The 26,978-nt window shown below is 60.3% G+C and overlaps 1 protein-coding gene and 1 pseudogene across 5 annotated transcripts in view; both read left to right on the forward strand.

Annotated features, from left to right (window-relative positions):
- The window catches only part of DPP9 (dipeptidyl peptidase 9), a 39,208-nt gene extending 12,576 nt beyond the window's left edge, over positions 1-26,632 (forward strand). For 2 of the 5 annotated variants that reach the window (XM_047705539.1, XM_047705530.1), the window contains 17 exons: positions 370-543; positions 626-794; positions 1,547-1,660; positions 4,316-4,444; positions 5,617-5,678; positions 7,563-7,663; positions 9,115-9,313; positions 9,464-9,626; positions 13,022-13,101; positions 15,745-15,897; positions 16,344-16,479; positions 18,042-18,187; positions 19,139-19,285; positions 20,634-20,786; positions 21,429-21,571; positions 23,076-23,187; positions 25,620-26,632. In XM_047705539.1, coding sequence (XP_047561495.1) covers positions 370-543; positions 626-794; positions 1,547-1,660; positions 4,316-4,444; positions 5,617-5,678; positions 7,563-7,663; positions 9,115-9,313; positions 9,464-9,626; positions 13,022-13,101; positions 15,745-15,897; positions 16,344-16,479; positions 18,042-18,187; positions 19,139-19,285; positions 20,634-20,786; positions 21,429-21,571; positions 23,076-23,187; positions 25,620-25,712 — 2,274 coding nt within the window. In that variant the 3' untranslated portion in view covers positions 25,713-26,632. Of the gene's footprint in view, positions 1-369; positions 544-625; positions 795-1,546; positions 1,661-4,315; positions 4,445-5,616; positions 5,679-7,562; positions 7,664-9,114; positions 9,314-9,463; positions 9,627-12,072; positions 12,367-13,021; positions 13,102-15,744; positions 15,898-16,343; positions 16,480-18,041; positions 18,188-19,138; positions 19,286-20,633; positions 20,787-20,904; positions 21,040-21,428; positions 21,572-23,075; positions 23,188-25,619 lie in introns of those variants that run through there. The other 3 variants (XM_047705545.1, XM_047705555.1, XM_047705563.1) reach the window with 3 other exon arrangements.
- Positions 12,111-12,208, forward strand: LOC125089947 (uncharacterized; annotated as a pseudogene).
- Positions 26,633-26,978: the final 346 nt, after the last annotated feature.

The following is a 26,978-nucleotide window of genomic DNA, read 5'->3' on the forward strand; positions in this document are numbered from 1 at the left end:
GACAGGATGGTGATGTGGGCAGGAGGGAGTGGGTCTGTGGGCTTGGGGACCAGGAAACAGTACCCCTTGGGTAGCCCTCCGTGCCCTTGGGTGGGGAGAGCTCTGTCTTGGAGAGGCTCTGGGGACAGACATGGGCAGAGGAATCCTAGAGATGGGCCCAGAGAGGAGGAAATCTCCAGTGCGCCCAGAAGTCGGTCTGCCTCGTCACCCCACGCCTGCTGCGCGCCCTCGTGGCCTCCGGGTTTGGGCCCTCTCTGGTGTGAACCGCAGGCAGATTGGCAGACTCCTCCCAGGAATGCCCCGCCGGAGGATCTACGGCCAGGATGCTGGGTCCCTGGCTGACGCAGTGCTGTCCCTGTGTGTCCCCAGGCCACGCCCCACCACGGGGTCTACTCTCGGGAGGAGGAGCTCCTTCGGGAGCGGAAGCGCCTGGGGGTCTTCGGCATCACTTCCTACGACTTCCACAGCGAGAGCGGCCTCTTCCTCTTCCAGGCCAGCAACAGCCTCTTCCACTGCCGGGACGGGGGCAAGAACGGCTTCATGGTGAGCCGCTGGCCGCGGCCGCGGGCGGGGTCGGGGGCTGGGCGCCCTCCTGTTCCCCTGAGCCGGCCCTCTGCGTCCCCAGGTGTCCCCCATGAAGCCCCTGGAAATCAAGACCCAATGCAGCGGGCCGCGGATGGACCCTAAGATCTGCCCTGCCGACCCCGCCTTCTTCTCCTTCATCAACAGCAATGACCTGTGGGTGGCCAACATCGAGACAGGCGAGGAGCGGCGGCTGACCTTCTGCCACAGAGGTGAGGCCAGGAGTGGGGGGCGCTCACCTGGCCAGGGTGGGGGAGGTGTCGGGGACCCAGAGCACCCATGTGGATGGCCGTCATGGCCACTGGCACAGCTCCTAGAGCGGCCCCCGTTCCCATCCATCATCCCCCTGCCCCAAGCAGCATGAACCCTGCCAGCCCGGTTCGCCCGCCTGTGTGGTCCTGCTGCGGCCCTCTCTGGCCCCACGGGAAGCCCGCCTGCTTGGCTTGTGGCTTCCTCTGGCGCAGTAGGTCCCAGTGGCCTGTGGCCCCCACCAGGCGCTTGTTCTGCCTCTGCTCATGCGGGCCCTCCCGCCTCCTCCCTCCCGTTTGACACCGCCCGGTCCGGCTCAGACCTCACGTGCTCCCTGGATTTTCCCCTCGCCCCATGCTCCCCAGGAGTGACCTCATCCTCCAGCACACATGTGTGGGGCTCTGCGCTGGCTGTGGCCTCCAGTCACGTGGCCCCCGTCCTGCCCCCACAGCCCCAGCGTCCTCTCTCTAAACCAAAGCTGCTCAGCCCAGGCAGCTTGGACACTGGTCACGTCCAGAGACAACGTTAGCTGTCCCAGCTGGTTGAGGATGCTTCTGGAATGGAGCGGGTGGGGGCTGGGGATGCAGGTCAACTCCTCAGAGCGGCTGACGCCCTCACCTGTAGGTTGTCCTGGCCCCCAATGTCCACAGTGCTTGGGGGCAAAGGCCTGCTCTGCCCTATGTTCCTTACCCCATGCGGCTCCCTCCCCGTGCAGGCTCGCCCAGCGTCCTTGATGACCCCAGGTCTGCAGGCGTGGCCACTTTTGTCATCCAGGAAGAATTCGACCGGTTCACTGGCTACTGGTGGTGCCCTGCGGCCTCCTGGGAGGGTAGGCACCTACTTCCCTGTCTGCCTGCTTCTCTGTTCTCTGCTCTTGTCGCCTAAAACAAACCTTAGCTGCCTTCCTAGCAGTGTTAGTGTCCCAGGCCATTTGCACTGCTCTGACCGGACCCCACGGCCCCGAGTGGCTCATCACCTTGGGATAGGATTTGACATTTGAATCTGGGGCCATTGCAGTCTGCACACGGGGGACTAGCGTGACAGTAACTGTCCCTGGGGCATGGATGGGCCACCATAGGTTTAAATTAGTTCTACATGGACAGACCCTTCAGTTGTTTCGAGGTTTTGGTTTTTCTTTTGCTTTGTGTTCTAAACAATGCCACAATGAACATTTTGGTATATCTCTCCTGACCTTCTGGGAGCTTCTCAGTGGTTCTTAACCAGGCACAGTTCTGCTCCCAGGAAATGCTGGGTGGCGTCTGGGGACGTTTGTCATTGTCCCACCAGGGGCTGTGGGTTTCGAGTAGAGGGGGTCCGGGGCTGCTGCTCAGCGTCCTACAGTGGCCAGCTCAGCCCTGCCCATCGAGACTGACCTGGGCCCCGATGTCAGCTGCGCCGTGGATCCCAGATCCTACCAGTGAGAGAGGTCCAGCAGTGAGAGAGCTGAGCCCAAGCTGCACGCAGCCTCAGTCTTGATGGGTTTTGCCAGCAGCTTCTGGAGGAAGCCAGATCACAGGTCCTAGTGTCTCTCTTTCTCTGTCCACGCACTGTAGGGCTGTCTCGCTACTGGTATTCAGTCAAGCAAGACCCATCTTCTGAGGGTGGGGGACCTGTTTCTGGGATGTGTGCCAGTAGCGTCAGACCTGGGTGTGCTGCTGATTGACTTCTCCGTGGCCTTGGAGCCTCAGGGAGGTTCAGCAGGGCGCACGGCCGTGACAGAGCCCTGTCCGCCACACTCTGCTGCCCTGGGTCCAGCTCACCTCATCCTTACACTGACTGAAAAGGAAGACTTCATAGTCCTAAGTGTCAGTAGAAGCAAGATACTGAATCCTGTGCTGGAAAGCAGCCACCAGCACGCAAAGTGAAGTCAGCTCCCAGGAAAAGGAGGGGTCGCTGGCATCAGAGAGGCACCAGAGGTGCTCAGAGACCGCAGGGAGCCAGGCGGGCTCGCCGCTAACGGGGCCAATGCCATGCCCTCTCCTTCCGCCCGGCCCGCGGTCGTCACGCGCCTCTGTGGCCTGTGTCTCTGGAATAAGGGCCCTGCGCTTGGTCATTCAGCCTGTGACTCCCTGTGGGCCGGAAGCCTGGTACTGCTTTCTCCTGGGCAGTGAGACGAGGGCACTGGCCGAGAGCAGGCTGTCTCCCTTGTGCTCTTGTCACCAGGGCCGTCCGGGCCACTGTGGCGTGTTGAGCAGCATCCCTGGCCTCTACCTGACGTGTCACTCGAGTTCAACGTCCTGTGACAACCATGCAGGACAGCCCCTAGCTGAGATCCACTGGCCTCGATGGTCTCACAGGTCCTCTCTCTGCTCTGCTGGCAGAGCTCAAAAACGCTTTTGACGGAGCCCCCCAAATGCTACAGCCATCAGCCCCCCCGGCATGTCCCTCTGCCAGACCCCACAGCCACGGTCACCCCCGTCTCTCTTACGTGGAGGAGCAGGGCTTTTCTTAGGCCACAGCAGCACAAGAGTGCCTGAGCTTGAGGGCCAGGAATCCTCCCTGGGGTGTGGACAAAGAAGTCCTGGGCGCTGGCTTTGAGCGGCTCTTCCCAAACCATGCGTCCTCAGGCCAGCCCTGCAGCCCCTCTGGGGCTCCACTGGGTGGGGCCGGGCCACTGGTTCTTGAGGCATCGCTGGTCCACCCGTCGGGAGTCGTAGGTGAGGGTACCGGAAACTGTAGACGGGGACCCTTTGCCGCAGCCTCGGAAGGAATGGCCACGGGCTCCCTCCCCGTGACGTCAGCTCCCAGGCCCGCATTCCAGTCGGAGCTGTCACCACCCGGTGATTCATGCGCTTCTTGTCATGGTTTTGATCCTAAGCCTCTGGAGCTGTGCCCCACGTGCTGCCCTGCGTGGGCTGCGGGAGCAAAGCCCCACAGCCGGGCTAGCTCAGCAGCAGCCTTTACTGTTGCGGTCCTGGAGGTGGGGGCTGGGAGTCAGGGCGTGGGCAGGGCCAGCTGCTCCGGAGGCCGCCCTGCTTGGCGAGCACATGGCTGTCTTCTCCCCGCGTCCCTACCTGCTGGTCCCTCTGCGTGTGTGTCTGTGGCCTCATCCCTTGTTACGAGGTCACCAGTCCCGTTGGTTCAGGGCCATCCTGACGACCTCATCTTAACTTGGTCGCCTCTCTAAAGCCCTGTCCCCCAGTCCAGCCCCATTCTGAGGTTCTGGGGGCTCCCAGCGCAGGACTTCAGTGCGGTCGTGGTTCAGCCTTTAAGACCTCTGTAGGGCCACCTCCCATGACACTGTGTGCTGGTACTGGCTCCCTTGTCATCCCCCTTGTCAGGGTCAGGAAACGGGCTCCTGGAGGAGATGTGACAGGGGTTATGGTCTAGTAAGCCGGGGACCCGGGGTCCTAGCCCTAAACCTCATGGTCTCGGTCTGGGCCCTGCCGTGGTGGAGCTGAGCGGCCCCAGGGTGGAAGAGAAGGGCGGGAGGCAGCAGCCATGGTGCAGGGCACCCCCAGCAGCCTCTGCTACCCCTTCCCAGGTTCAGATGGTGGCAAGACGCTCCGGATCCTGTACGAGGAGGTTGATGAGTCCGAGGTGGAGATCATCCACGTGCCTTCACCCGCACTAGAAGAAAGGAAGACAGACTCCTACCGATACCCCAGGACAGGTGAGGGCACGGGGCAGGGGTCTGAGCCTCCCAGAGGAGACATGCCCCGACTGGGACGCCCCACGGGACCCAGAGAAGCAGGCAGGGGTCGAGAACGATGGCAGGACCAGGGCCACGATGGATGGTACCTGCTCTCTCCCTTGGGGCTCAGGAGACCGGGGTGGGGGGCCGGGGGGCATGGTGCAGGCCCCATCCAAGGTCATGTCAGACCCTTGTCACATCCTGAGAACACAGATTCAAGTCTGCCCTGTTTCTCAAGAGGCCAAAAATCCCAATTTCTCCAGGAAACAGCCTACCCCTTAAACATTCTTTGAATTCTTTAAAAATACTTTGTGATTTGCACACAGCACACACACAGGCCAGGTTCAGGTTGGTTTTCACCTCCCTGGAAGCATGTGGCAAGCACTCGTTACGTGTTGTGCCTGATAGAGCCTTCCAGTGGCGTCTGCAACCCCTGCTGTAAGTGGGAGACGGCAGCTTCCCAGCGCCCCCTCCCACCACGGGGCCGACGGGAGAGCTGACACTCAGACACCCCCGGCCAGGTGCTGGGGCTTTGCAGGCTAGACTTGGGACTGGCCGCAGAAACAGCTGGAGCCTGGTCCCAGCGCATCTCTGGAAAGTGCCGTTGTCGGGTTCAGTTGGCCACGGAGAGTACCTGCCCTCGGAAAGGGAGTAGTGGCCTTGCTGATGCCGCCCAACCATTCATCCCAACCAGTCAGTCACCTGCCTTCCGACAGCTCGTGGGGGACAGGCCACATTACTGCATCATTGATGGTTCTGTTGTGGTTGTGTCCTGTCTTGGTCACCAACTGTCAAGCTCTCCGAGGCAGGGAGGCATGCTCCTTATGTCCCTGTCCCTGCACTACCCACCTTCCCCACCCCTGCATAGGCTCATGTTCTTAAAGTGGGAAAGACAGTTGTCACAGCGCTATTGGGAACAAGGTCCAGGTCCAAAGTCAGAGGGGCCTGCCTGAGGGACTTTGTGCCTGGACGAGAGGGGTGACTCATGCACCCACGTAGGGACCTTTGGATACCCAGTCCCTCTCTACCACTCCCTTCCATACGGGCTTTGTGGCCTTGCTGGGGCACCGCCCTGCACCTCCACCCCAGATACCTGCTCTGAGCCCTCGTGGGTGACGCCTGGCGGACTCACCTCCCTCTCATTTCTGCAGGCAGCAAGAATCCCAAGATCGCCTTGAAGCTGGCCGAGTTTCAGACTGATGGCCGGGGCAAGGTGAGAGTGGCCAGAGTGCCCAGGAGAAGCTTCTGGGTCGAGGAGAGGAGGGGCTGGGGGAGGTGTTGGACATGGGTGGACAGTTGGGCGGCATCAGCAAGGCCACTACTCCCTTTCCGAGGGCAGGTACTCTCCGTGGCCAACTGAACCCGACAAGGCACTGCCTGAGCCTCGGTCTCAGGAGCGGTGAGCCTGGCCTCCCCCGTCTCCACGCGAGGTGGCCGTGCTGATGAGCTCCTTTGAGCAGAAGGTCCCGTGAGGGTTTCCAGAACAGAGAGCTCCATTGGGTGGTCATCTGGGGGACTCGACCTCCGACCCGGCCATTCCCCCACCCACTCCCCAGTGTTTGGGCAGATCCTCACGTAGAACTCGATGGGACCTGTCAGTGCTCCGTGCGCTTCTCTCTGTCACCTGGGGTCAGGACAAGTGTCCACATCAGCCAGGGAGCACTTGGTCAGGACCACACAGCCTGGAGGGCTGGAGAGGCCATGACCGTGAAGGATGCGGGGCCTGGAAAGGGAAACATCCCGGCACCAGCGTTAGGGCGCGCGGACGTGACCGTGAAGGATGCGGGGCTGGAAAGGGAAACGTCCCGGCGCCAGCGTTAGGGCGCGCGGACGTGACCGTGAAGGATGCGGGGCTGGAAAGGGAAACGTCCCGGCGCCAGCGTTAGGGCGCGCGGACGTGACCGTGAAGGATGCGGGGCTGGAAAGGGAAACGTCCCGGCGCCAGCGTTAGGACGCGCGGACCAGCTGAGGACATTGTTGCACATTTTTGTCAGGATGACTTCTGGGTTTTTTTTTAATGATTTTATTTATTTATTTGACAGAGATCACAAGTAGGCAGAGAGGCAGGGAGAGAGAGAGGAGAAAGCAGGCTCCCCGCTGAGCAGAGAGCCCGAAGCAGGGCTCGATCCCAAGACCCTGGGATCATGACCTGAGCTGAAGGCAGACGCTTAACCCACTGAGCCGCCCAGGCGCCCCGTCAGAATGACTTCTTGTGTGAGATTTCAGAACAAACCGGAAGCTACCCTTATTTTCATGATTTGGTTTTAGAATGATGCGGCCCTAACCCAACCCTTCCTCCACTCTTTCCCCGAACGTTCTGGCAGATGGGACACACACCTGACACCAGCTGGCTTGGTGGAACCTCTCCCAGCTCTTGCAGGGGATGCCTGGCCGGGCAGGCGAGCTGGGTCCTGAGGTGGGCGTGGCTGGTGCCCCCTGGGGACCAGGCGCTGGGAGGATGCAGGGGCAGGGGCCACGCTGAGGCCCTGCCTGCCTTTCTCCCCTAGCCCTCTGGAGGCCATGCCCCGCACCCCGCGCCTCCAGGAAGCTGCAGTGTCTGCAGGTCCCTGTCACCGAGGGCTGCCCGGCTCCGCGGTCACAGTCCAGACCAGAACCCCTTTGGTTCCAGCCCACCAGCTGTGGTAACCGAGTACCGCGTCCTGGGGGCTTAAACAACAAAAGTGTACGGTCTCCCAGCTCTGGAGGCTGAAAGTCTGATAAGGTGACGTGGGCAGGGCTGGTTCCTCCCGAGGCGGTGAGGGAAAGGCTGTTCCCAGCCTCTCTCCTTGCCTTGTAGACAGCCGCCTTCTCTCTGCAGGAGCCATCACTGCCTGTGCGGCCCCGGAGCCCACACCTCCCCCTTATAAAACAGGGACCACCCCTTTTTTGGGATTGGGGCCACCCTATTCCGGTACCACTTAGACTGATGGCCGTGGCAATCACCCTCTTTCGGAATCCGGCACAATTTGGAGGCGCCAGGAGTCAGGACTCCGACATGGGGGTTCGGGGGACACTGTGTCCGCTCCGGAAGTGCCCGCGTCTGTCTGGGCAGCGTGTGGGCAGGTCAGAGTGTGACCCGACTCTGCTTGCCCTTTAGATCGTGGCCACGCAGGAGAAGGAGCTGGTGCAGCCGTTCAGCACGCTCTTCCCCAGGGTGGAGTACATCGCCAGGGCCGGGTGGACCCGGGACGGCAAGTAGTGAGTGTCGCCGGCTGGGCACGGAGGGCTCTCCCTGCCGCTCATGTGGTGACCGTCCTGCCATGGCGAGGACACGCCTCTCTGAACAGGGCCGCAGGCCACTGCCCGAGGCCCCATCCGGCCCGCGCCTGGTTATCGGCGCATGAGCCGAGAACAGCTTTTGTGCTTCTGAATGAACGGGGTAAAAAAAAAATTTGAAGGCAGAGAGCATTTCTTTGCACATGAAAGGGATATGAACACCACGTTTCAGTGCCCATAAATCAGGTTTTCTGGGCACGTGGCCACACTCCTTTGTGTACGGATCGTTTGCAGTGGCTTTCACGCTCTGTCAGCGGGGCTGGCTGTTGCCCGAGAAAGCGTGTGGCCCAGAGAGCGGAGCTGTCCGCCCGCTGGCCCTTTGCTAGACAGAGCGCGCTCCTCCGGCTGGACGCGCGGCTCAGAGCCTGGACGGAGGCTCCACGCCCTTGGCAGGCTGCAGGCTCTCGTGGGCGCACACGTCCCCGTGGCGTCCCTTGCCGCCATGGTCTTTGTTGCTGTTTTTTCACGCCGGGGTCCAGGTTTCCTACCTGCGGGACTAACAGGCCACCGTTGCAAACCTGTCCATTTACAGATGGAAAGAGCACAGAAAACGGTTTTTCAAAGTTCTTTCTGTTCCAAAGCAGTTTTTTTTTTTTTTTTTAAGATTTTATTTATTTATTTGACAGAGATCACAGTAGGCAGAGAGGCAGGCAGAGAGAGAGGGGAAGCAGGCTTCTCGCTGAGCAGGGAGCCCGTTGCGGGGCTCAATCCCAGGACCCTGAGACCATGACCTGAGCCAAAGGCAGAGGCTTAACCCACTGAGCCACCCAGGCGCCCCTACCAAAGCAGCTGTTCTGAGGGTAGAACATAATGACAAAGGAGCTCCGGATTTTTTTAAGCAATCTACACCAGCACGGGCTCGACGTCCTGACCCCGAGATCGAGAGCCACCCTCTCCACCGGCCGAGCCAGCCAGCTGCCCAAACCCCAACCAACAGGATTTTTTTTAAGTTGACGTTCGCTTCCATCTCAGGTCCTTAAAGATTGATGTTATTCAACAGAATAAACAATTTATTTCCCCCAAAGAGAAAGAACGAAAGAACATTGTTCGTTCGGAGCAAAATGGGCAGTAAAGAACCATGTACGTGGCAGAAATTGGCAGACGTTTTTGAAATGCTGCTCTAAGGTCTGACGACGCGGCATGTTTCCAGAGTACTCGGGTTATAGAGCCCCGTCACCCCCAGGTTCCCCTGAGGGCATGTGCTGGCCAGGAAACCTTTGTGTGCTACGGGCTCACTAGGTCAAGGGCACAGTACATTGGCAAAGGAGGAATGGCTCTGGGCCCACATAAGTTTGGGGAGGGAGGTGTCTGTCATCCAGCTTCCCCCTACCGGGCCCTGAGGCCTTCACCGTCTCTCCCTCTTGCTCTCTCAGCGCCTGGGCTATGTTCCTGGATCGGCCCCAGCAGCGGCTTCAGCTCGTCCTGCTGCCCCCGGCCCTGTTCATCCCCGTTACCGAGAACACGGAGGAGCGGCTGGCCTTCGCCAGAGCAGTGCCCAGGAATGTCCAGCCTCACATCGTGTATGAGGAGGTCACCGATGTGTGGATCAACGTAAGGGTGGGGAGCTGCCGGGTGTGCACCCCGCCCGGGCCCCCAGATCCCCAGTGGGGCAGGGCTGGGGCAGGCGGGGGTCCCTGGGGGGCTGGGTTTGTCCTCTACACGAGACCAGCCAACTCTCAGAGCCCCACCTTCTCATGCCTCTTCTCTCTCCTTCCCGGACAGGTTCATGACATCTTCTATCCCTTCCCCCAGTCAGAGGGAGAGGATGAGCTCTGCTTCATCCGTGCCAACGAGTGCAAGACTGGCTTCTGCCACTTGTACAAGGTCACCGCCATCTTAAAGCCCAGTGGCTACGACTGGAGTGAGCCTCTCAGCCCTGGGGAAGGTGAGCAAAGCCTGACTAACACCATCGCTCACCCAGGCAGCCGTCTGTGGCTCAGGGCACTGCTTACTCACTGACCCCACCCTGTGACCAGTTCCAGGAGGGAGGGGCAGGATGAGGAAAAAGCCTGCCTTTTCCGAACATCCCTCATGGCCTGGCAAGCTTATTAGAGGCAACCGTTCATTCAGTCAGTGTTATCTGTGTAGCACCTGCTACGCACCAGGCCCATCTCGCACCAGGGGTTAGCACACCACTGCCACGGATCAAATCCGGCCCACCATTTATTTTTGTAAATAAAGTTTTATTGGCTCATGGTCACGCTCATTCTTTTACAGAGTGTCTGTGGCTGATATCATGCCTCAATGACAGAGCTGAGTAGTGTGACAGCAGTGTGACATCTAGCTTGCAAAGCTGAAGATGTTGGCTGTCTGGCCCTTTATAGGGAATGTTGCCAACCCCTGCTCTAGGTGCCAGGGGTGTGATTACACAGAGAGAAAGGAAAATCCCTGCTCTTACAGAGCTCTCTAGTGGAAGACATGGGCAAGAATCCAAAAACAATTGAGAGTAATGAGCATGGTGGCAGATGCAGCAGGATAAGAGGCTGGAGAGTGAGGGGCCTTCTTTCTAGGATGGGAGGTCAGGGGACATCTGTGGATAGTGTGTTATGAAGCAGAGACCTGGAACAGGTGGCAGAGGCAGCTCCACAGATCATTCCAGGTTGAAGGCACAGCCTGTGCAAAGGTCCTGGGGCAGTAGCTACCTGACGTGTTGGAAGAGCTGAGAAGAGACCATTGTGGCTGGAGCAGAGTGAGTGAGGGGGAGAGACGGAGGAGGGGAGGGCAGAGAGGGGACGGGGCAGCTGGTGCGGGGTGTCGGGGTCCTCAGGGAGGACTTGGGCTTTTACCATTGATCTTATATTAGTTTAAAGCCATCCCAAGGGTTGCCGTGTGGGGTGCAGCTGAGGGGCAAGGAGAGGTGACAGGGATGGGTCATGGCAGCAGGCTGGACTGACACAGGTGGATTTGATGCTGGATGAACTTTGACCTCCGAGTCACTGCGGTGTGGTGGTGGATCGGGTGGAGACAGAGAGAAGAAGGAAAGACTAGGTGCCTGAAGGGATTTTGGAGGGTCAGTGTGAGACAGGAAGACCTGGGAGGGACAGTTTTAGGAGAGAAACGTCTAGTTGGGGCTTGGACATGTTCACATGGCAGTGCCCAGAAGTGGCCGTGCTGCGCGGGTGGGTCCACTTGCCCGAAGTTCCGCGGAGCAGACGCATGTGCAGTGGGCGTGTGGGCATCCTCACACAGACGGCGTCTCGGCCTTGGGACAGGATGGAGCAACAAAAGGCCAGGTCTGGGCGGGGAAGCAGTGTGGGCTGCGAGCCAGCCCAGGACCCCTCAGGCTCTCCCCCACGAGCACTATGGACCCCGGGCCAGCTTGTCCTCAGTGGGAGCGTCCTGGGCTCTGAACAGTACTCCCTGACCCCCACCCACTCAGTGCCAGGAGCACCCAGGATCATGACAGCCCCAGATGTCCCCAGACATCACCCTGTGTCCCCTGGGGCCAGATCTCCCCAGGGGAGCCCCACAGTTCAGAGGCAGCCCGCCAACAAGCCTGAGGCAGTGCTGCATGGGGCACGGAGAGCGCGAGGTGTCAGGGGAGCCGAGCCAGGGGCAGGAAACAGGCGAAGCCACAAGCTGATGGGGGTTGAGTAAGACAGGGACAGAAGAGCAACTGCCCTCTCAGGGTGTTGCCACCGCTGTCACCTGGGGTGTACTGCAGTCGGTACAGGCTGGCTAGGCCATCTCCAAGGCGGCTTTTTCTGTGGCTCTCCGGTATTGTGCTTTCCCGTTTGTCTGTCTGACTTGGCCGGACCACCTGATCTTACCTCGGGAGACCTCACTGGGTGCATCCTCGTCGCAGCCTCTGTGGCCGCGGGCTGGAGCTCGTGGCAGGTGCCCCTCCGGCCTCTGTGGTGGGCGCCCCAGGTTTCCCACCTGCCCTCGCCGCTTTTACTTCCCGGCATGTGGCTCAGGCCTGCTAGGTGCCAACTGGACAGCTGAGAAGGCGAGACCTTGGTCACTTTGGACCAAAAGGCATGAGTTTGTTAGAGGTGCCATGGGCGGGCCTGGGGGAGGAGGAGGAGGGTCAGGAGCCTGGAGGACCGGCAAGACACGGGAACAGCACCGGCAGGAGCGGTGTGTCCGGGTCGCACGGGGTGTCCTTTGCAGCGGAGGGCCCCTTGAGAGAGAGAGAGAAAGAGAGAGCCGAGCGGGCATGGTCGGCAGCCCCTCCACAGAAAGGTGCCGGCTTGTACCCGGAGGGCTGAGGGACCGTGGCCACAAGCGGGGAGTGCCCCGGGTCCTCCCAGTGGGGCAGGAGGACGGAGCAGAAGCAGGGCTCTTAACGGTAGTCCCCTGCGGCTCTGCTACCCCTGCCCCTTCTGTAGACACCACCGAGAACGGCCCCGATAAGATTTGAATGAGCGCCCTCCCCAGAGGGCTAGAGCTGGACCGATACAGAGAAGATGAGCGGGGCCTCTGTGCGAGGGCGACACGCAAACTGGCGAAGCTTTCCAGGTTAAAAACAAAAGATCTGGATGAGTGACCGGTCAGCTGTGTCCGGCCTCCATGGGAGTGAGGGACACAGGAGGAGTTTTTTCTCCCTCCCAGACCCAGCTGTCCAGAATGAAACAGCCACCACTCGTAAACTGTCTCAGTAAATTTGGAATGTGTGCCAGCAGGCTTCCCGTAATTATTTACCTGGCGGAAATTCAGAAGTGAGATCTACCCCCAAAAATCCAAAAACTATGTCATAAGAACTCAGCCGAGGCTTTGCTTAGCCAAAGTGGTTTTTTTTTTTAAATTTGTTTGTTTTTAAAGATTTTTTAAATTTGTTAGAGAAAGCGCGCGTGCACAAGCGGGGAGTGGCAGAGGGCGAAGCAGACTCCCAGAGGGAGAAGCAGGGAGCCAGGTGTGCTCCTGACCTGAGCCGAAGGCAGACGCTTAACCCACTGAGCCACCCAGGCACCCCTCAGCCATAGTGGTTTTAACCAAGATCTGGTTCTCCACAGTCCAGACTTGTGCTGAGAGGTCACAGATCGCAAGCCCTGAAGTTGATGGTTTGGCCTCTGCGGGGTTCTAATACTCGTGCTTCCAATACGAACACAGCTGTCTGGTTTTCCCTGGGAGATGCCGGAATGTGCACACAGCCTCCGTGGCGGGTCCCTGCTCTATCCCATGGCTGGGGCTCAGCCAGCTCACTCTCGTCTCCCACATGGCCTGGCTTGCACGGGGTTCTGGGACAAGTTCGCTCAGGTGGAATTTGGCCTCAGGGCCTTTGAGTCCCCTTCACGCCTGCCTGGGGCCCCCTTCACCTCTTCCTTTCCTTACTTCCAGATGAATTTAAATGCCCCATCAAGGAGGAGATCGCGCTGACTAGTGGTGAATGGGAGGTTTTGGCAAGGCACGGCTCCAAGGTACCAGAATCTCTTTGCAGCCCTCCCCGCCTGCCCCGCACACATGCTTGTGCACGCACACGTGCATAGACATGTGCGTACGCTCGCTCCAGCTTCCCTGCAGACCTGTGTGCCTGTGGCTTCTCTCTTCCCTCCTGGCTGCGCCTGCCTCCTGCTCTGCTCCACTCAGCTCCGTCCACTGCTCCAGCACGCCCAGGGCCACAGGGCTCTGGCCAGCTGGAGACAAGCCCAGTCTGGGACAGACGTGGGGGCTCCTCTGTGCACCTGCTGCATTCCCGTAGCCTTTTCCTGCTCCGTGAAATCACCTCTCCCTGGGAGAGCAATTGATGAGACACTTTGCCTACCGTGGGATTGTCCTGTGGCATCCAGCGGGCCCTGCCCCAGTGTCTGTCCCTGGGAGGTTTGGGGACAAAGACGCAGCTGCAGAGACCAGTGGTGTACCTTCCACTCGCCCAAGTGAACGAGCATAAAAACGTGGCAAGACTTGCCTCTGACGAGAGCTTCTTCATCAGGGTCCAGTTCTACAAAATTCCAAATTTTATGGCGTGAGCTCTTAATCAGATTTACCGGATCCCTACCTCACACCAGCATAAATGCCTCCTGGGCCAGAGACAGACATGAGAGATGTTAGCATGCGTCCAGGCATGCGTGTGTCCCAGAGCTGCTCGTGCAGGGAAAATAGTGGTCAGTACACACTTGAGTGAGCCCACGAGGAGGGACAGCGGTAGGTCCAGGTGGCACACCTGACTCAGACCAGAAGCAAGGTGTCAGATCTCACACTCACCTGGATGTGAGGCGAGTTGGAGGTTAGGGTACCAGAAGGTTGAAGGTTGCCTCCTTGTTCGCTCTGCTCTGCTAAGAGGCGCCCCGCACCCCCAGTCCCTCCCGCTCAGGACTGCGCACATCGAGGCGTCCTGTGGGGACTGTGGGGCGGCAAGAGCCTCCCTGGCCCCATTCATCCCAGCTGTGACAGCCACAGATGTCCCCAGATGTTGCTACATGTCCCCGGGAGAGGAGGGGGCAGGACCGCCCTGATGAGGACCCTGCTTTAAAGTAACCCAAAGCCCCCAGCATAGCATCTGGCAGACCCGACAGCTGGAATTTTCCCCTTTTGCCACCCCGTAGGCCTTGCGGGCCTTGCATGCCTGGGTTTTTCCCAGACAGTAAAAGAAGAAGAAGCTGTGGTAGCTTATTTTTATTTTTATTACTAACTGACATCTCGCGGACACCAGAGCAGCATGTTCAAGGTTACAGAGGGAAAGCCTGGCCTCTCACACCCCTCCAGAGGCTGTGCGCACAGGCAGGGCGCGGGTCCGAGCCAACTGCACTGTTTGGGGGCCTCGGGGGTGGTGGAGAGCCAGGTGCCCGGGAGCGCCCCCTTCCGTGTGTGCATCTCCCGTGGTCCTGGTGACAAAACTGGCCGGTGACTGCTCACGGCTAGGGATTTTCCAGAGACATGCTGTTTCTAGAAAACCTGCATTTATTTGAAAAGGACAGCAACAAAGGATACATCAGTGTCTGCTGCACAAACTGAACCATTCGAAGTAACCCGACATTAGGGATCCTCTCACTCCCCACCCCACCCAGGCTCCCGAAGCTTCATCCCCTCGGAGGTGGCCGACTGCGGCGAAAACCCCAGCGGAGCGTTTCTGTGTGCGCACATGTCCACGAGACATTAGGGTTTTTGTTTTGTTCTTTAAAGACTTAAGCCATCTCTGCACCTGGCATGGGCTCGAACCCACGACCCCAAGATCGAGAGTGGCACATTGCTCCGACTGAGCCACGCGCCCCTCCACAGGACATTGTTTTGGAGGATTTGGAGGAGTTGAGGTGTTTTTGTTTTCTTTAAGAAAATATGGTTTTATGTGGCTGCAGAGAAGTGTGCCAGCATTTTGAAACCCATCTGTCATTTTGGACATTCAAGTCATCGTCCTTTTTTAACATTAATAACACAGCGTGTCTGTCCTCCCACTTGAAGTCGCCCCCAGGCGGAGCCCTCAGGGGCAGGTCCCCAGAGCAGAGTCGCTGCCTCAGAGAACACACCTTTAACCGTGTTGCCGGGTTGGCCCCAGAGGCCATAAGTGGCTTTTCCGATCCCCAGAGGAGAATTCCTACCCGCTCTCCCTGAGGCCTCATCACCTAAACATCACACCCGGGTCTGATGCGGGTTCACCCATTAGGCAGGTGCGGCTTCTTAGCCCCGAACGCCTGGGTCAGAGGGGTGGGCTGATCCCTTGGGGACCAGGGCTCCGGGGACAGATGGGCCCTCGGGCACAGGCCAGCCCCTCTCTCAGCCTCTGTCCTAGTCCATGTGCCCTCTGCTCCACCCTTGCAGCTCTGGGCATGCCCAGAAGGGGCTGTCTGGGGTCGGGGTTCCAATTTCAAGTCTACCTGGGGGCTCACAGTCCGCCCCTTCCCCTCCAGGTCCGAGAGGCGCTTCTCTCCCAGCTAGCTCCTCTCCGGCCGGTGTGCTACAGCCCGCTGGGGAGAGAACAAATGTCCCAGCCACAGAACTTGGGGCCCTCCCTGTGGGGGCAGGAGAAGGGTCTGCATCCCTGCCCCAGCCACCACGGGGGGGAAAGGCACAGGAAGTCTGAGGCCCGGCCTGGGGCTGCTTCACAAGGAGCCCCTGTGCCTCTACAGATCTGGGTCAACGAGGAGACGAAGCTGGTGTACTTCCAAGGTACGAAGGACACGCCCCTGGAGCACCACCTCTACGTGGTCAGCTATGAGACAGCGGGCGAGATCGTGCGCCTCACCGCTCCCGGCTTCTCCCACAGCTGCTCCATGAGCCAGGTGGGCCCTCCCTCGATGTGCCTGAGGGCACCACTCTGGCACCCATCCTTAGCCTGTCAGAACGTCTAGATTTTCAGGCAGTGATCGTGCCTAGGGCTGCTTCCGGTCCAGGTGCTGTAGAACCAGCACTGCGAGCAGGCTCTGGCGTCAGAAGGGTCTGGGTATGAGCCTGGGTCTGTCAGTTACCACTGGGGTGGGGGTGTTGGGGGTCCCTGGCCAGGGGACAGATTCCTCTCGGCCTCAGTTGGCATATCTGTGAAATGGGGGCGATGGTACTAGCGTCCACCTCATGTGAGGGGAAGAGTTTTGAAGTTTAAAGGAGTGAGCACACAGAGCAAAGACAGTAAATAGGTTGGCGGCTGATGGGGGCAGGGAGAGCCAAAGCAGCCGGGGAGGTCGGGAAGGACGCGCATGTTGCAGTGCTCAGCGCCCCGTCCTGCCTGCAGAACTTCGACATGTTCGTCAGCCACTACAGCAGCGTGGGCACCCCGCCCTGCGTGCACGTCTATAAGCTCAGCGGCCCCGACGACGACCCTCTGCATAAGCAGCCCCACTTCTGGGCCAGCATGATGGAGGCGGCCAGTGAGTAGCCCCCACATTCCTGGGGACCCTGGCCAAGTCTCCCCGTACCTGCCATCCCCGGGAGCCTCCGCTTACCTGTCTGTAAAATGGAATGCAGCCCTGTGAAGTGACCCTGGCGAGGGAGGGCTGTTCTGGCAGCTTCGAGGCAGCAAGGGGCCCAGGGGCCCTGACAGCTCATCACTGACCATTACCAGTGACCCCACCTGTCCCGTGCGCCCTGCCCCTTGGGCCAGTCTCTAGTTTCCGCACTGCGGTTAACATGGCACAGAGCAACCAGCTGCCAGACCTGGGGGTCCCCGTGTAGGGCATCCTCATCCCCTCGGGCTGCTGTCTCCAATGGTGTCTGCGCAGGGCACACGTCCCGATGCCTTTGGAAGGAGGTGGGGGTCGGGCACGAGCATGGCCTTGGGGGACAGGAGGCAACTTACCCATTTGCCCAGGAGCTTAAGGGGTGGCCCAGACTCTGCTTAGGTGACCCCAGATTGTTTGCAGGCTGCAGAACTGTAGTCAGTCTCCCTCGGATGTGTCCCTTCTCTATGAAACGGTCCCACGGCAGGCGGTCTGTAGGATGAAAACCAGACACTCTGGACAGCGCCTAGCCCACGGGGATCACACACTAAAAGGAACACCCTTCCCTGACCCCAGATTCGCCACCTGCTAGATTATTAGAACATTTTAGGAAATAAGGATCCCCGGCGTTTGTGGGGTGTTTTGTGGGCTGGAAGGCGTCTTGTTAGGTCATCACCCTCCGGCACCCAGTGAGAAGGCTCCAGCCAGGAGCTCACTCAGTCTGACTCTCCCCACATTACCGCAGAATGCGACAGCGCAGGAACCCTGGGCCGGGTGTTGGGCTGGGTGTTAGAGATGAAACTGAGGGAAGGGTGGGTCTTATTACCAGGACACCAGCAGAGCAAGGGGGACAACAGTGGGAAGTCCTGTGTCCTGGTGCCCAGCCCTGGGCTTCTGGGCAGGTGGAATGAGGCGCCGCGTCTGGAAATAGCCGCTCTTGCCGTGTTTGTAGCTCACCTCCATGAGAAGTGGGCCGACACGGCCTGCGCGCCAAGCCCAGCCGCGTAGTTAAGACACAGAGATAGGAGTACTCATCGTCTGAGCCTTTACAGAAGGCACTTGAGGCCTTCCAGCCTCCATGACCATTGACGTATTTCTTTTTAGTTGACTTTCTCTATTTCCCTAAATAAACTTTCAAGGTAATCATAAAGAAGGACATTTGCCTCACTGTCCTGTTTGGAAAACCAGGGTCGCTTGGCAGCACTGAAAGGGACAGTCAGAAGCAGACAATAGCACTGGCTGTCGCTCAGACCCCAGAGGCGTGGCCACCCCCATAGGAGATCAGATCAGCAAGTGTTGTGGGGGACCACAGCCTGCCCAGAGTCCTTTGGGGCCCTCAGATTCTGATTTTAAACCATCAGGAAGCACAGAAGATGGGGCGCCTCCCATCCCCCACCACAGCCAAGGGCTGGGCCACGGAGCGTGGGTTTCTGCCACCTGTGCCTCCCTGGTGCCCTCTGGCCCGCGAAGACACAGCCGCTCTGTCTCCGCAGGCTGCCCCCCGGATTACGTGCCCCCAGAAATCTTCCATTTCCACACGCGGTCAGACGTGCGGCTCTACGGCATGATCTACAAGCCTCACGCTGTGCAGCCTGGGAAGAAGCACCCCACGGTCCTCTTTGTATACGGAGGCCCCCAGGTTGGTGTCAGCCCTGCTGCCCACACCCCTCCTCCTTCATGCCAGGACTCAGGTGCCAGCCAGGCCAGAAGGAGGGTTCATGTGAGGGGGCCGCAGCCCCACTGACCACACAGGGTCTTTGGGGGCCCTCGCTCCCCTGCCTCTGGGTGTCTGTACACCCCACCTTCTCATGTAGCTCCCTTCCCTTTTCACCTGCTGGTGCTCCCTTGTCCCTCTGGGAAACCTCCCCAGTCCCCAGGTGTCTGTCTGGCCCACCTGCCCAGAAATAACCCACTGTCACCCCTGGTCACATACTTGGGGACAGAGGTGACCATGGGCCCTGGGCCCTGTTCTCTGAGAAGGGGACGAGACAGGTCCAGGCAGGCAGACTGGCATTTGGGTCCATGTGAGATGGCAGTTCCTCATCTGGGGGTGTTCTGTCCCCCAGGCAACATTCGGGGATCCCCAGGAACATGTGTAGTCATCAGAGCTATGGTAGGGGCCTGGGATGGTCCGTGCCCCGCAGTAGCCGACATGGCCCCCCCAGGCCAGGGCCCGATAAGGCAGCAAACATCAGTAGAGCCAAGTGAGAGACTGTTTAATGTCAAGTAAGCCAGAGAACAGCACCGGGGTTTGTCTGTTTTTGGAGAAAACTGCAGATAGAGGGACGCAGAACGGGACCGAGAAAGTCAGGGACTGAGCCCAGGGAAGGGCTGGGCAGGGCGCCCGTCTCAAGCGCAGGCTTGGTGGAGGGGGCCCCCGCCTGGGCTTCTACTCCCCCATGGCTAGAAGCTTTCTGGGGCCGTCCACAGCCTTCATGGCAAAGCGTGGCAGCCCTGATGAGGCTGTGAGACCCCTAGCCCCGGCCCCGTGGCCTCTGGCCCATGCAGCCCTTCCTGCCTGGCATGTCATACCAGAGTCCTCGCCACTCCCCCTAAAGCTCCACGTCCCCTCCCCGCTCTCCCCTCACAGGTGCAGCTGGTGAATAACTCCTTCAAAGGAATCAAGTATTTGCGGCTCAACACGCTGGCGTCCCTGGGCTACGCTGTGGTTGTGATCGATGGCAGGGGCTCGTGTCAGCGAGGGCTTCGGTTCGAAGGGGCCCTGAAAAACCAAATGGTAACATGTCTTCACAGTTTCTCGGGGCCTTCCCTATGTGGTGAGGGGAGCCCTGGGGCCCGGGGGCAGCTCTGGAACACCTCCTCAGGGCAGTCCCAGCCAGGATGCCAGGATTAGTAGGGAAGCCTTTTGGAACCAAGGAGAATGTCTACTCTGATTCTGTGCTTTGAGCCGCACCCCATGGGGAGACAGAGATCCACCCGTCCCAGTGCCCGAGGCCCAGATGAGCCAAACATATCAATGTAGGCCCCGTCAGCAGGAAGTCCCAGTGGCTGGACCAGCCGGGGACTGATGGCTATAGAAGTGGTGGTGATGATGGTGGTGATGGTGGTGATGATGGTGATGGTGGTGGTGATGATGGTGATCGGTGGTGGTGATGGTGGTGATGGTGGTGATGATGGTGATGGCAGTGATGATGGTGATGGTGGTGATGATGGTGGTTGGTGATGGTGGTGATGATGGTGATGGCAGTGGTGATGATGTGATGGTGACGGGATGATGATGATGGTGGTGATGGTGGTGATGGGGGTGGTAATGGGAATGATGGTGGTGGTGAGGATGAAGATGGTGGTGGAGGTGATGAGAAGACGGTGGTATGATGGGAATGATGGTTGTGAGGAAAATGGAGACAGTAGTGTTGATGGGAATGATGGTGATGAGGATGGAGATGATGATGGTGATGAGGATGGAGATGATGGTGGTGGTGGTGGGAATGGTAGCAAGGACAGAGACATGGCAGTGATGGTGGGAATGATGGTGGTGAGGATGGAGACAATGGTAGTGTTGGTGGTGGAGGTGAGGAGGATGGAGCCAATGGTGCTCACAGTGGGAATACTGGTGATTGTGATGGAGACAGAGGTGATGGTGGGAATGACAGTGGTGATGGTGGGAACGATGGTGGTGGCAATGGTGAGGATGGAGACAATGGTAGAGGGTGGTGACACCGGTGAGGATGGCAGTCATGGTGATCAGGATGACGACGGTGATGACAGCCGCTGTCCATCGAGCCTTAGCATGTTCGAGGCCTCTGAGTGCAGGATGCTCACCACCTCATATCCTCCTCGCGCCCACTGCAAAGTGGTCCTATTCACGTTGACGTCCTAGTTTTGGGATGAGGAAACTGAGGCCCAGAAGGGGAGATGGGACTCTCTCTGGGTCAGCCAGGAGGTGGCAGGGCAGGACTGAAGCTGGGCCCATCTGACCTCCCGTCCCCGAGAGCAGACTGGAACAGGGTCTGGAGGGAGGAGTAGCTTCTGGAGCTGCTGCTGGTCCACACGGGACAGAGGTGGGACAGCAGGGCACGCATACTGAAGGAGGCCTCTGAGAGGTGCCCGGCCTCGTCCCCCAGGGCCAGGTGGAGATCGAGGACCAGGTGGAGGGCTTGCAGTTTGTGGCCGAGAAGTACGGCTTCGTTGACCTGAACCGGGTCGCCATCCACGGGTGGTCGTACGGAGGCTTCCTCTCGCTCATGGGCCTCATCCATAAGCCCCAAGTGTTCAAGGTGGGTCCCGCCCCGTCCCCCTCCTGGTTGCGGGCACCCGCCTGTGCCCCCTCGGAGCCCGCCCCCCCGGAGAGGCGTCTCGGCAGGGGCCTTGCCACGTGGCTGTTTCTCCCCGCAGCAGCCCCATGGGGCCGAGCCCCCCTCCTCATTGCCCGCCACTGCTGACCCCAGGATGGCGTCCGGCTGCACAAAACCCCGCCAGCAGCTCTCTGTGGGAGGCTGAGCCCGGGACCCCGGCCTCGGATGGGCAGAGGTGGGGCACGGTGTGAAGAGCGTCGGGGGAGGGGCCCAGGCCGGCGGCACTGTCCGGGCACCGCGGGGCGGCGATGAGGAGGAGGAGGCAGGAAGGCAGTGGGACCAGGGAGGGGCCGATCCCGGCCTGAACGCACTCGTTCAGCTCACCCGCCCTCCCTCGACAACGCACGATCCGCGGGGGACGCACGGTCTGAGGGCCCCTCCCCGCCAGCCCCCCGTGTGCATGCCCGCTCCTCACGTCCTTCGGGGGAGGCCCCGGGACCGCCGGCAGGCGAGCGAGGGCTCCTGAGACCTGACCCGTGTGTGTGTCTCTCTCTCCTCTCCTGTCCTCTCCCTCTGCTTCTCTCTCTGTCTCCCTGACCCCGCTCTGTCCACTGTGGCCCTCAGGTGGCCATCGCGGGCGCCCCGGTCACGGTGTGGATGGCCTACGACACAGGCTACACCGAGCGCTACATGGACGTCCCGGAGAACAACCAACTGGGCTACGAGGCGGGTTCTGTAGCTCTGCACGTGGAGAAGCTGCCCAACGAGTAAGGCCCCCACCGCCCCAGCCTTGCAGGCGTCAAGGCCCCCATTTCTCCTGCCACCCCTCCCTTGCCCCTGCCATTGCTGGGGCAGGCCGGCCGCGGCACCTCCCACATCGGCGCTGTTCTCTGGCGGGCCCTAGGCCTCCCTCTCTCCGGCCGCCTCATATCCCCGTGAGCCCTCCTCCCTGTGTCACTGCTGCTCACGGAAGCAGGCCAGCGCCCAGGGTGCCCTGGGAGGGAGGAGGCTCGGGCCTGCTCTCAGAATGATGGAAAGAAGGCTCTAGAGTCACGCTGCTTTGCACACGCAGGCCTCCCTCACTCCCCAAGCACAGGGTGAGCTATGGGGCTGTCGCCTGGTCTTGAACCAGATTGGCCTGTTTTGTGGACTTTAACATGCAGTGGCTCGGGACACGGGTCCCCACAGTTGTAACATCCGGGCCATGGGACCGGCTGAGGCATATACCATGTCATGCTTCGCCATGGGCCTCTTTCTCTGAAGGGAAGCGTGGTGTTGCCGCGGTCTGGTGCGACTCCGCCTGGTGAACCACTTCCCTGGGCCCCTGCCCTCCGTGCTGGGCTCTCTGTGCAGGCCGGCCCCGCCTGGGCCCCTCTCCCCCTCTCCCAGTGAGGCCGCTCTCCGTGGGCTGGGAGTGCGGCCTGGGCTCTCTGGGGACGCCTGGGGACAGCTGAGCTCAAAAACCCAGCGCTCTGGGCCTGTGCCGTCCGGTCCAGGAGCCAGGAGCCCCCATGCGCCCCCGCGAATGTCAGTTCACGTGGGTTCACAGCCACTGACAGAGTAACTCCCAACGGGACAGACGTGGACTGTCTGGTTGGCAGGGGGTCGGGGGAGACCGCTAAGGTCGGAGGGCTCTGCTGGAGTTGAATAGAACTGCTGCTCCCCAACATTATGAATCCACGAAATGCCCTGGAAGCGTTCAGTTTGACATGAGGGAGTTTGAAGTTTTGTAGATTTCACCTCAATAAATTATGTTTAAAAATCAAACTTGTAGGGGCGCCTGGCTGGCTCAGTCGGTTAAGTGTCCGACTCTTGATTTCAGCTCAGGTCATGATCCCCAGGCTCGTGAGGTCTCCGAGAGCCCGCTCGAGGCTCTCTCTCCCTCTCCCTCCGCCCCTCCCCATCCTCGCTGGAAAAAAAAAAACAATCTAATTTTTTAAAATGACAGGCTCTTGGCCACTCCTGCCACCTTTTAAGTGCTCAGTAGCTGCATGTGGTGATGATGGTGGTGACTGCAGTGGGTAGGGCGGGTCTAGAACATTCCATCGCCCTGCAGTGCTGTGGGGCAGCACTGTTCTAGAAGCTTCCCTGTGCCGCTCCGCTCCTTGCCTGGAAGGAAGTGGGGGGGTCTTCAGCCCTGCTTGTCACCCCCAGCTTTGAGGCTTTCAGTTCTGCCCCCGGCACGTTGCAGAGCTGCTGTCCCGCCTGCCGCTAGGGCTGGGTGCGAGCGGAGGGTCCCGCCTCAGACCCTCACCCAGCCTTGTCTTCCAGGCCCAACCGCCTGCTCATCCTGCACGGCTTCCTGGATGAGAACGTGCACTTTTTCCACACAAACTTCCTCGTCTCCCAGCTGATCCGGGCCGGAAAACCTTACCAGCTCCAGGTAGGTGGCGCCTCCCCAGGAGCCCGCAGGGGGGGAGGGGCGGAGTCACCTGCCGCGCGCTGGCCCCTGAGGGAGGGCTCCCCCCCCATGTCCCCACATGTTGTCAGTGATCATGTACTGGTCACTGGTGGTGCCTCAACGCTGGGCCCACTGAGGGGACAGGCCAGCGCCTGCCCCCCACCCAGCTCAGTCTGGTGGTGGAAGGTCAGTGTTACAGAAATTATCACGCCCTCACCATTTTACCTTAACCCGAGAAATCTGCCTGGAAGGAATGGTACAGGGCGCTGAGAGTATCTCAGGGTCACTGGGATCAGAGAGGAGCTCCCCGAGGAGGTGACCTTGAAGGACGCTGGAGAGTAGGGGGTACCCAGCTCAGCCTGGGTATGGGAGGCCGGGGGGTTCAACACCAGGCACGGAAGAGTGTCGGAGGCCTCTCCTGGGACTGGAGACCAGGGTTGATGGAGTAAGCAGAACGGAGTTGGGAGCTAAGGCAGGGCGACGTCCAGGACACAGCCTGGGGTGGGCAGGGTGTTGGGCAAGGGGAGGGGCTTCCACTGTGGGGTACGGGTCTTGTCCGGGAGAGGTGGGACCTTGGGCTTGGAAGAGAGCAGAGGTTGGAGGTGAGAGGGGCGGGGCTTCTGCCATAGCAGGGTGGGGCTTGTCGGTGAGGGGGGGGGACCCAGTGATGAGCCAGGCTTGGAAGAGGGCAGGGGTTGGAGGGCCCGCCTCCCTTGTAGCCCTCTCCAGACAGAGGCCCATGAGACCCACTGGGATGTGAGCCATATTCAGTCGTCCTGGCAGGAAAGGGGCCGGCCAAGCAGGAGAGGTGAGAGGGGCAGATTTTATCACCTGCCGCCACGGCCAGTGTGTCTGCCTCTCAGAAGCCTCCCACACTGCCCTCAGGGGAGTGCCATGTTGTGACTTGACAGATGGAGAAACTGTGGGTTCTCTTGGGAGAGCATTTAGCACGCAGGGTGGAATAGGAGTCCTGTGCCCCTGCCTCCTTATGCGGAGTTGGAGGTGAGATGAGACACTCCGTTGGGGGCCGGAGCAGGGCAGCGGGTGAGGGAGGTGGGGCAGACCCCACCTTTGGTTTCAGGTACCCTGGAACAGACGGACCGGGAGGCTGGTGGTCACCGGTCCTCCTTGTTAGCACATCACACTTGTAGACCAGGCCCTGGCCTGAGGGTTGAGAGCACAGCAGGAAACCACACAGAGCTTCTCCCTTTCCTCATAGCCAAAAGGAGGAAGAAGTAACCAGGCAGCCAGACCCAGGGTGGTGTGAAGGGTCTCTGTCCCAGGCAGTGCTGGCGCCTGAGTTCGGGGGGGTGGGGGGGGTTGGTGGGTGCGTGATGCCTGGGAGGCTGCAGGGCAGCCAGGATCCAGCGGGAAGTGGGAGACAGGGTCTTGATGCCAGACTGGCAAGTCCTTGTGGAGGTCTGAGCTGGGGACAGTATGATTAGACTTGTACTTCATCTAGGGATGGATTAAAGAAGGCAAGGGAGGAGGAGGAGACACCTCTGGGCCCTTGGATGTATTCCAGAGTAGCAAACTGGAGTAGTGGCTGTGGGCCTGGAGGGTAAGGAATGATTTAGTTCACAAACCCATCTTGCTGGCAGGGAGAGGTGAGGAACGGGCTCCCTGGCCTTGGTACCAGCCAGTCCCACCCAGCTTGAGACGAGGGTCAGAGGCAAGATCTAAAAAGCTCCTGTCACCGTCATCCACCGTCACTAAGCCTGGACATTGGCTCAGCCAGGTCTCAGGGACTGGGTGATTCCTTGGGGGTGGCCCTTGGCATCAAGTCCTGGGCTCCCCTCTGGGGATAGTGCCCCCTCAGGTGGTGAGGGAGGACCCAGGAAACACTTGACAGAGCCTGGGACGGAAGGCCTGCCGTGGGAGGCGGGGCACAGCAGGTGCCCTCCTCCCTCGGTCTTTGGGTCCAATGCAGGTGGCTCCAAAGAGCAGCACCAAGGGTCTCAAAGACTTGATGCCCCCCCCCACTCCCCACTGGGGTGGGTTCACTGTACCTCCCCAGGTCCAGAGACAGCTCCTAGCCTGGGGGCAGAGAGGTGGGCTCCTGGATGCGCCATTCCTAATATGCCCGGGCTCTGTGTTCAGGGGACTAGCTTGGCCTGCCCTGGAAAAGCCCTGGAGAGGTCCACAGTCTTCATCCAGTTTTCCAGGCTGATGGCTGTGGTCAGGGAGGTGGTCACTTGCCCAGAGTGCACAGCAAGAGAGTTGGGGGAAGGGCAGGCAGAGGGGGTGTGGAACCCAGGTCCCTCAGTCCAGGGTGCCTGCTCTTTCCACAGCCCCCCCCCACAGGAGCCGCCCTGAGCTGGGGACTGGTGGGGGGCAGGGGCAGGATGCCCCGCAGCGATCGCCTGGGGCAGGGTCCCTCTGTGTCACCAGCCCTGCCTTCTCTGTCCACCCAGATCTACCCCAACGAGAGACACAGCATCCGCTGCCCTGAGTCCGGCGAGCACTACGAAGTCACACTTCTGCACTTTCTACAGGAGCACCTCTGAGCCCGCGCCGCCGGCCGCCTTCAGAGCACAATGGCTTTGCCGCTGCTGCCGCCCGGGAGCCGGCAGGAGGGCCCCAGTGGCCCCCGCAGCCCCGCCCCCTGGCGCGGCGCCCCCTTCCACCGCCCCCGCTGCACAGCCCCCCAAACCCAGCCTCTGCCTTCGCTGCCCCCACGCCTTTTCTCCTTTATGTAACGCTCCTGGGTTTTTTGCCTGCTGCTTCTCGGTTGCCAGGACGGAGAGACGAGCCCCATCCAAGAGGCACTTCCTCAGGCCATCCTCCTCCCCTCTACGTTGTCCGGGAGCTGGAGTCTCAACTCCACCGGGAACCCCTGGGGGGCGGGGACCTCGAGGACACTGGGCGGGGCCGGGCCTCCTCCCCGCCCCTCAGCGGCCGGCACAGAAGCATGCGTTCGCCTTTCCTTCCAGACCCGCCCCCGTCCGAGTGTGTTTTGTTTGGGGGGGCGTTTTTGATGATTATTTAAAAGACAAAGCAAAGGGGGCCTAAACCTACAATGGGGTCCGCCGCCGGCCTCAGAGTTCCAGCCAGCCAGCACCCGTGGGGGGCGGGGGGCGACCCTTCTTCCAAGTGCGGCGGGGGTCAGTGCGCAGCGGGCCGCGAGCCTCCCGCCTGCCCCTGAGCGTTCAGCCGGCTCTGAAGCGCCGGGCCCGCGCAATCCCGGGGCTCGGCCTTGGCAGTGGACCCTTCCCCGCCTCAGGGTTATCCTTATTCCTGCCTCTTCCTCCCTGCCAAGCGTTCTGCCAGGGGCCGAGCGAAAAGAAAAACAGAAAAGAAGCAAAAACAAAAAAACCCCACCGGAAACGAACCACCTCTACATATTATGGAAAAGAAAATATTTTTGTCGATTCTTATTCTTTTATAATTATGCGTGTAAGAAGTGGACTCAGTAAACGATTCCAGAGGACGCGCCTAGGCCTGCCTGAGGTTCCTTCCAAGCCTGGGGCTGGGGCTGCGGGTTCCTCCCACTGGCGGGGTCCTGGGAGGCGCCAGGTCCGGGAGAGGGCCCGCCCCTCCTCCGAGGGTCCCAGGGAGGACCGTTCTGGGATGCAGCCCCTGTGTGTCCCCCCAGGGACCCAGCCCGGGATGTCCTGGGCGGCCGTCCAGCCCACAGGCTTTCCTCGTAACAGCTCCAGCACAGCCTTCTGGCCCGTTACCCGGCCCTGAATGCCTTCACTTACCTAGTATCTGACCAGAGGCTTGACTCCATGGTTCCGGGCTCAGGAGGGCAGGCCATTCCCCTCTTCCTG

This window comes from Lutra lutra, chromosome 1 (assembly GCF_902655055.1).
Source record: "Lutra lutra chromosome 1, mLutLut1.2, whole genome shotgun sequence".
Classification (NCBI taxonomy): Eukaryota; Metazoa; Chordata; class Mammalia; order Carnivora; family Mustelidae; genus Lutra; species Lutra lutra.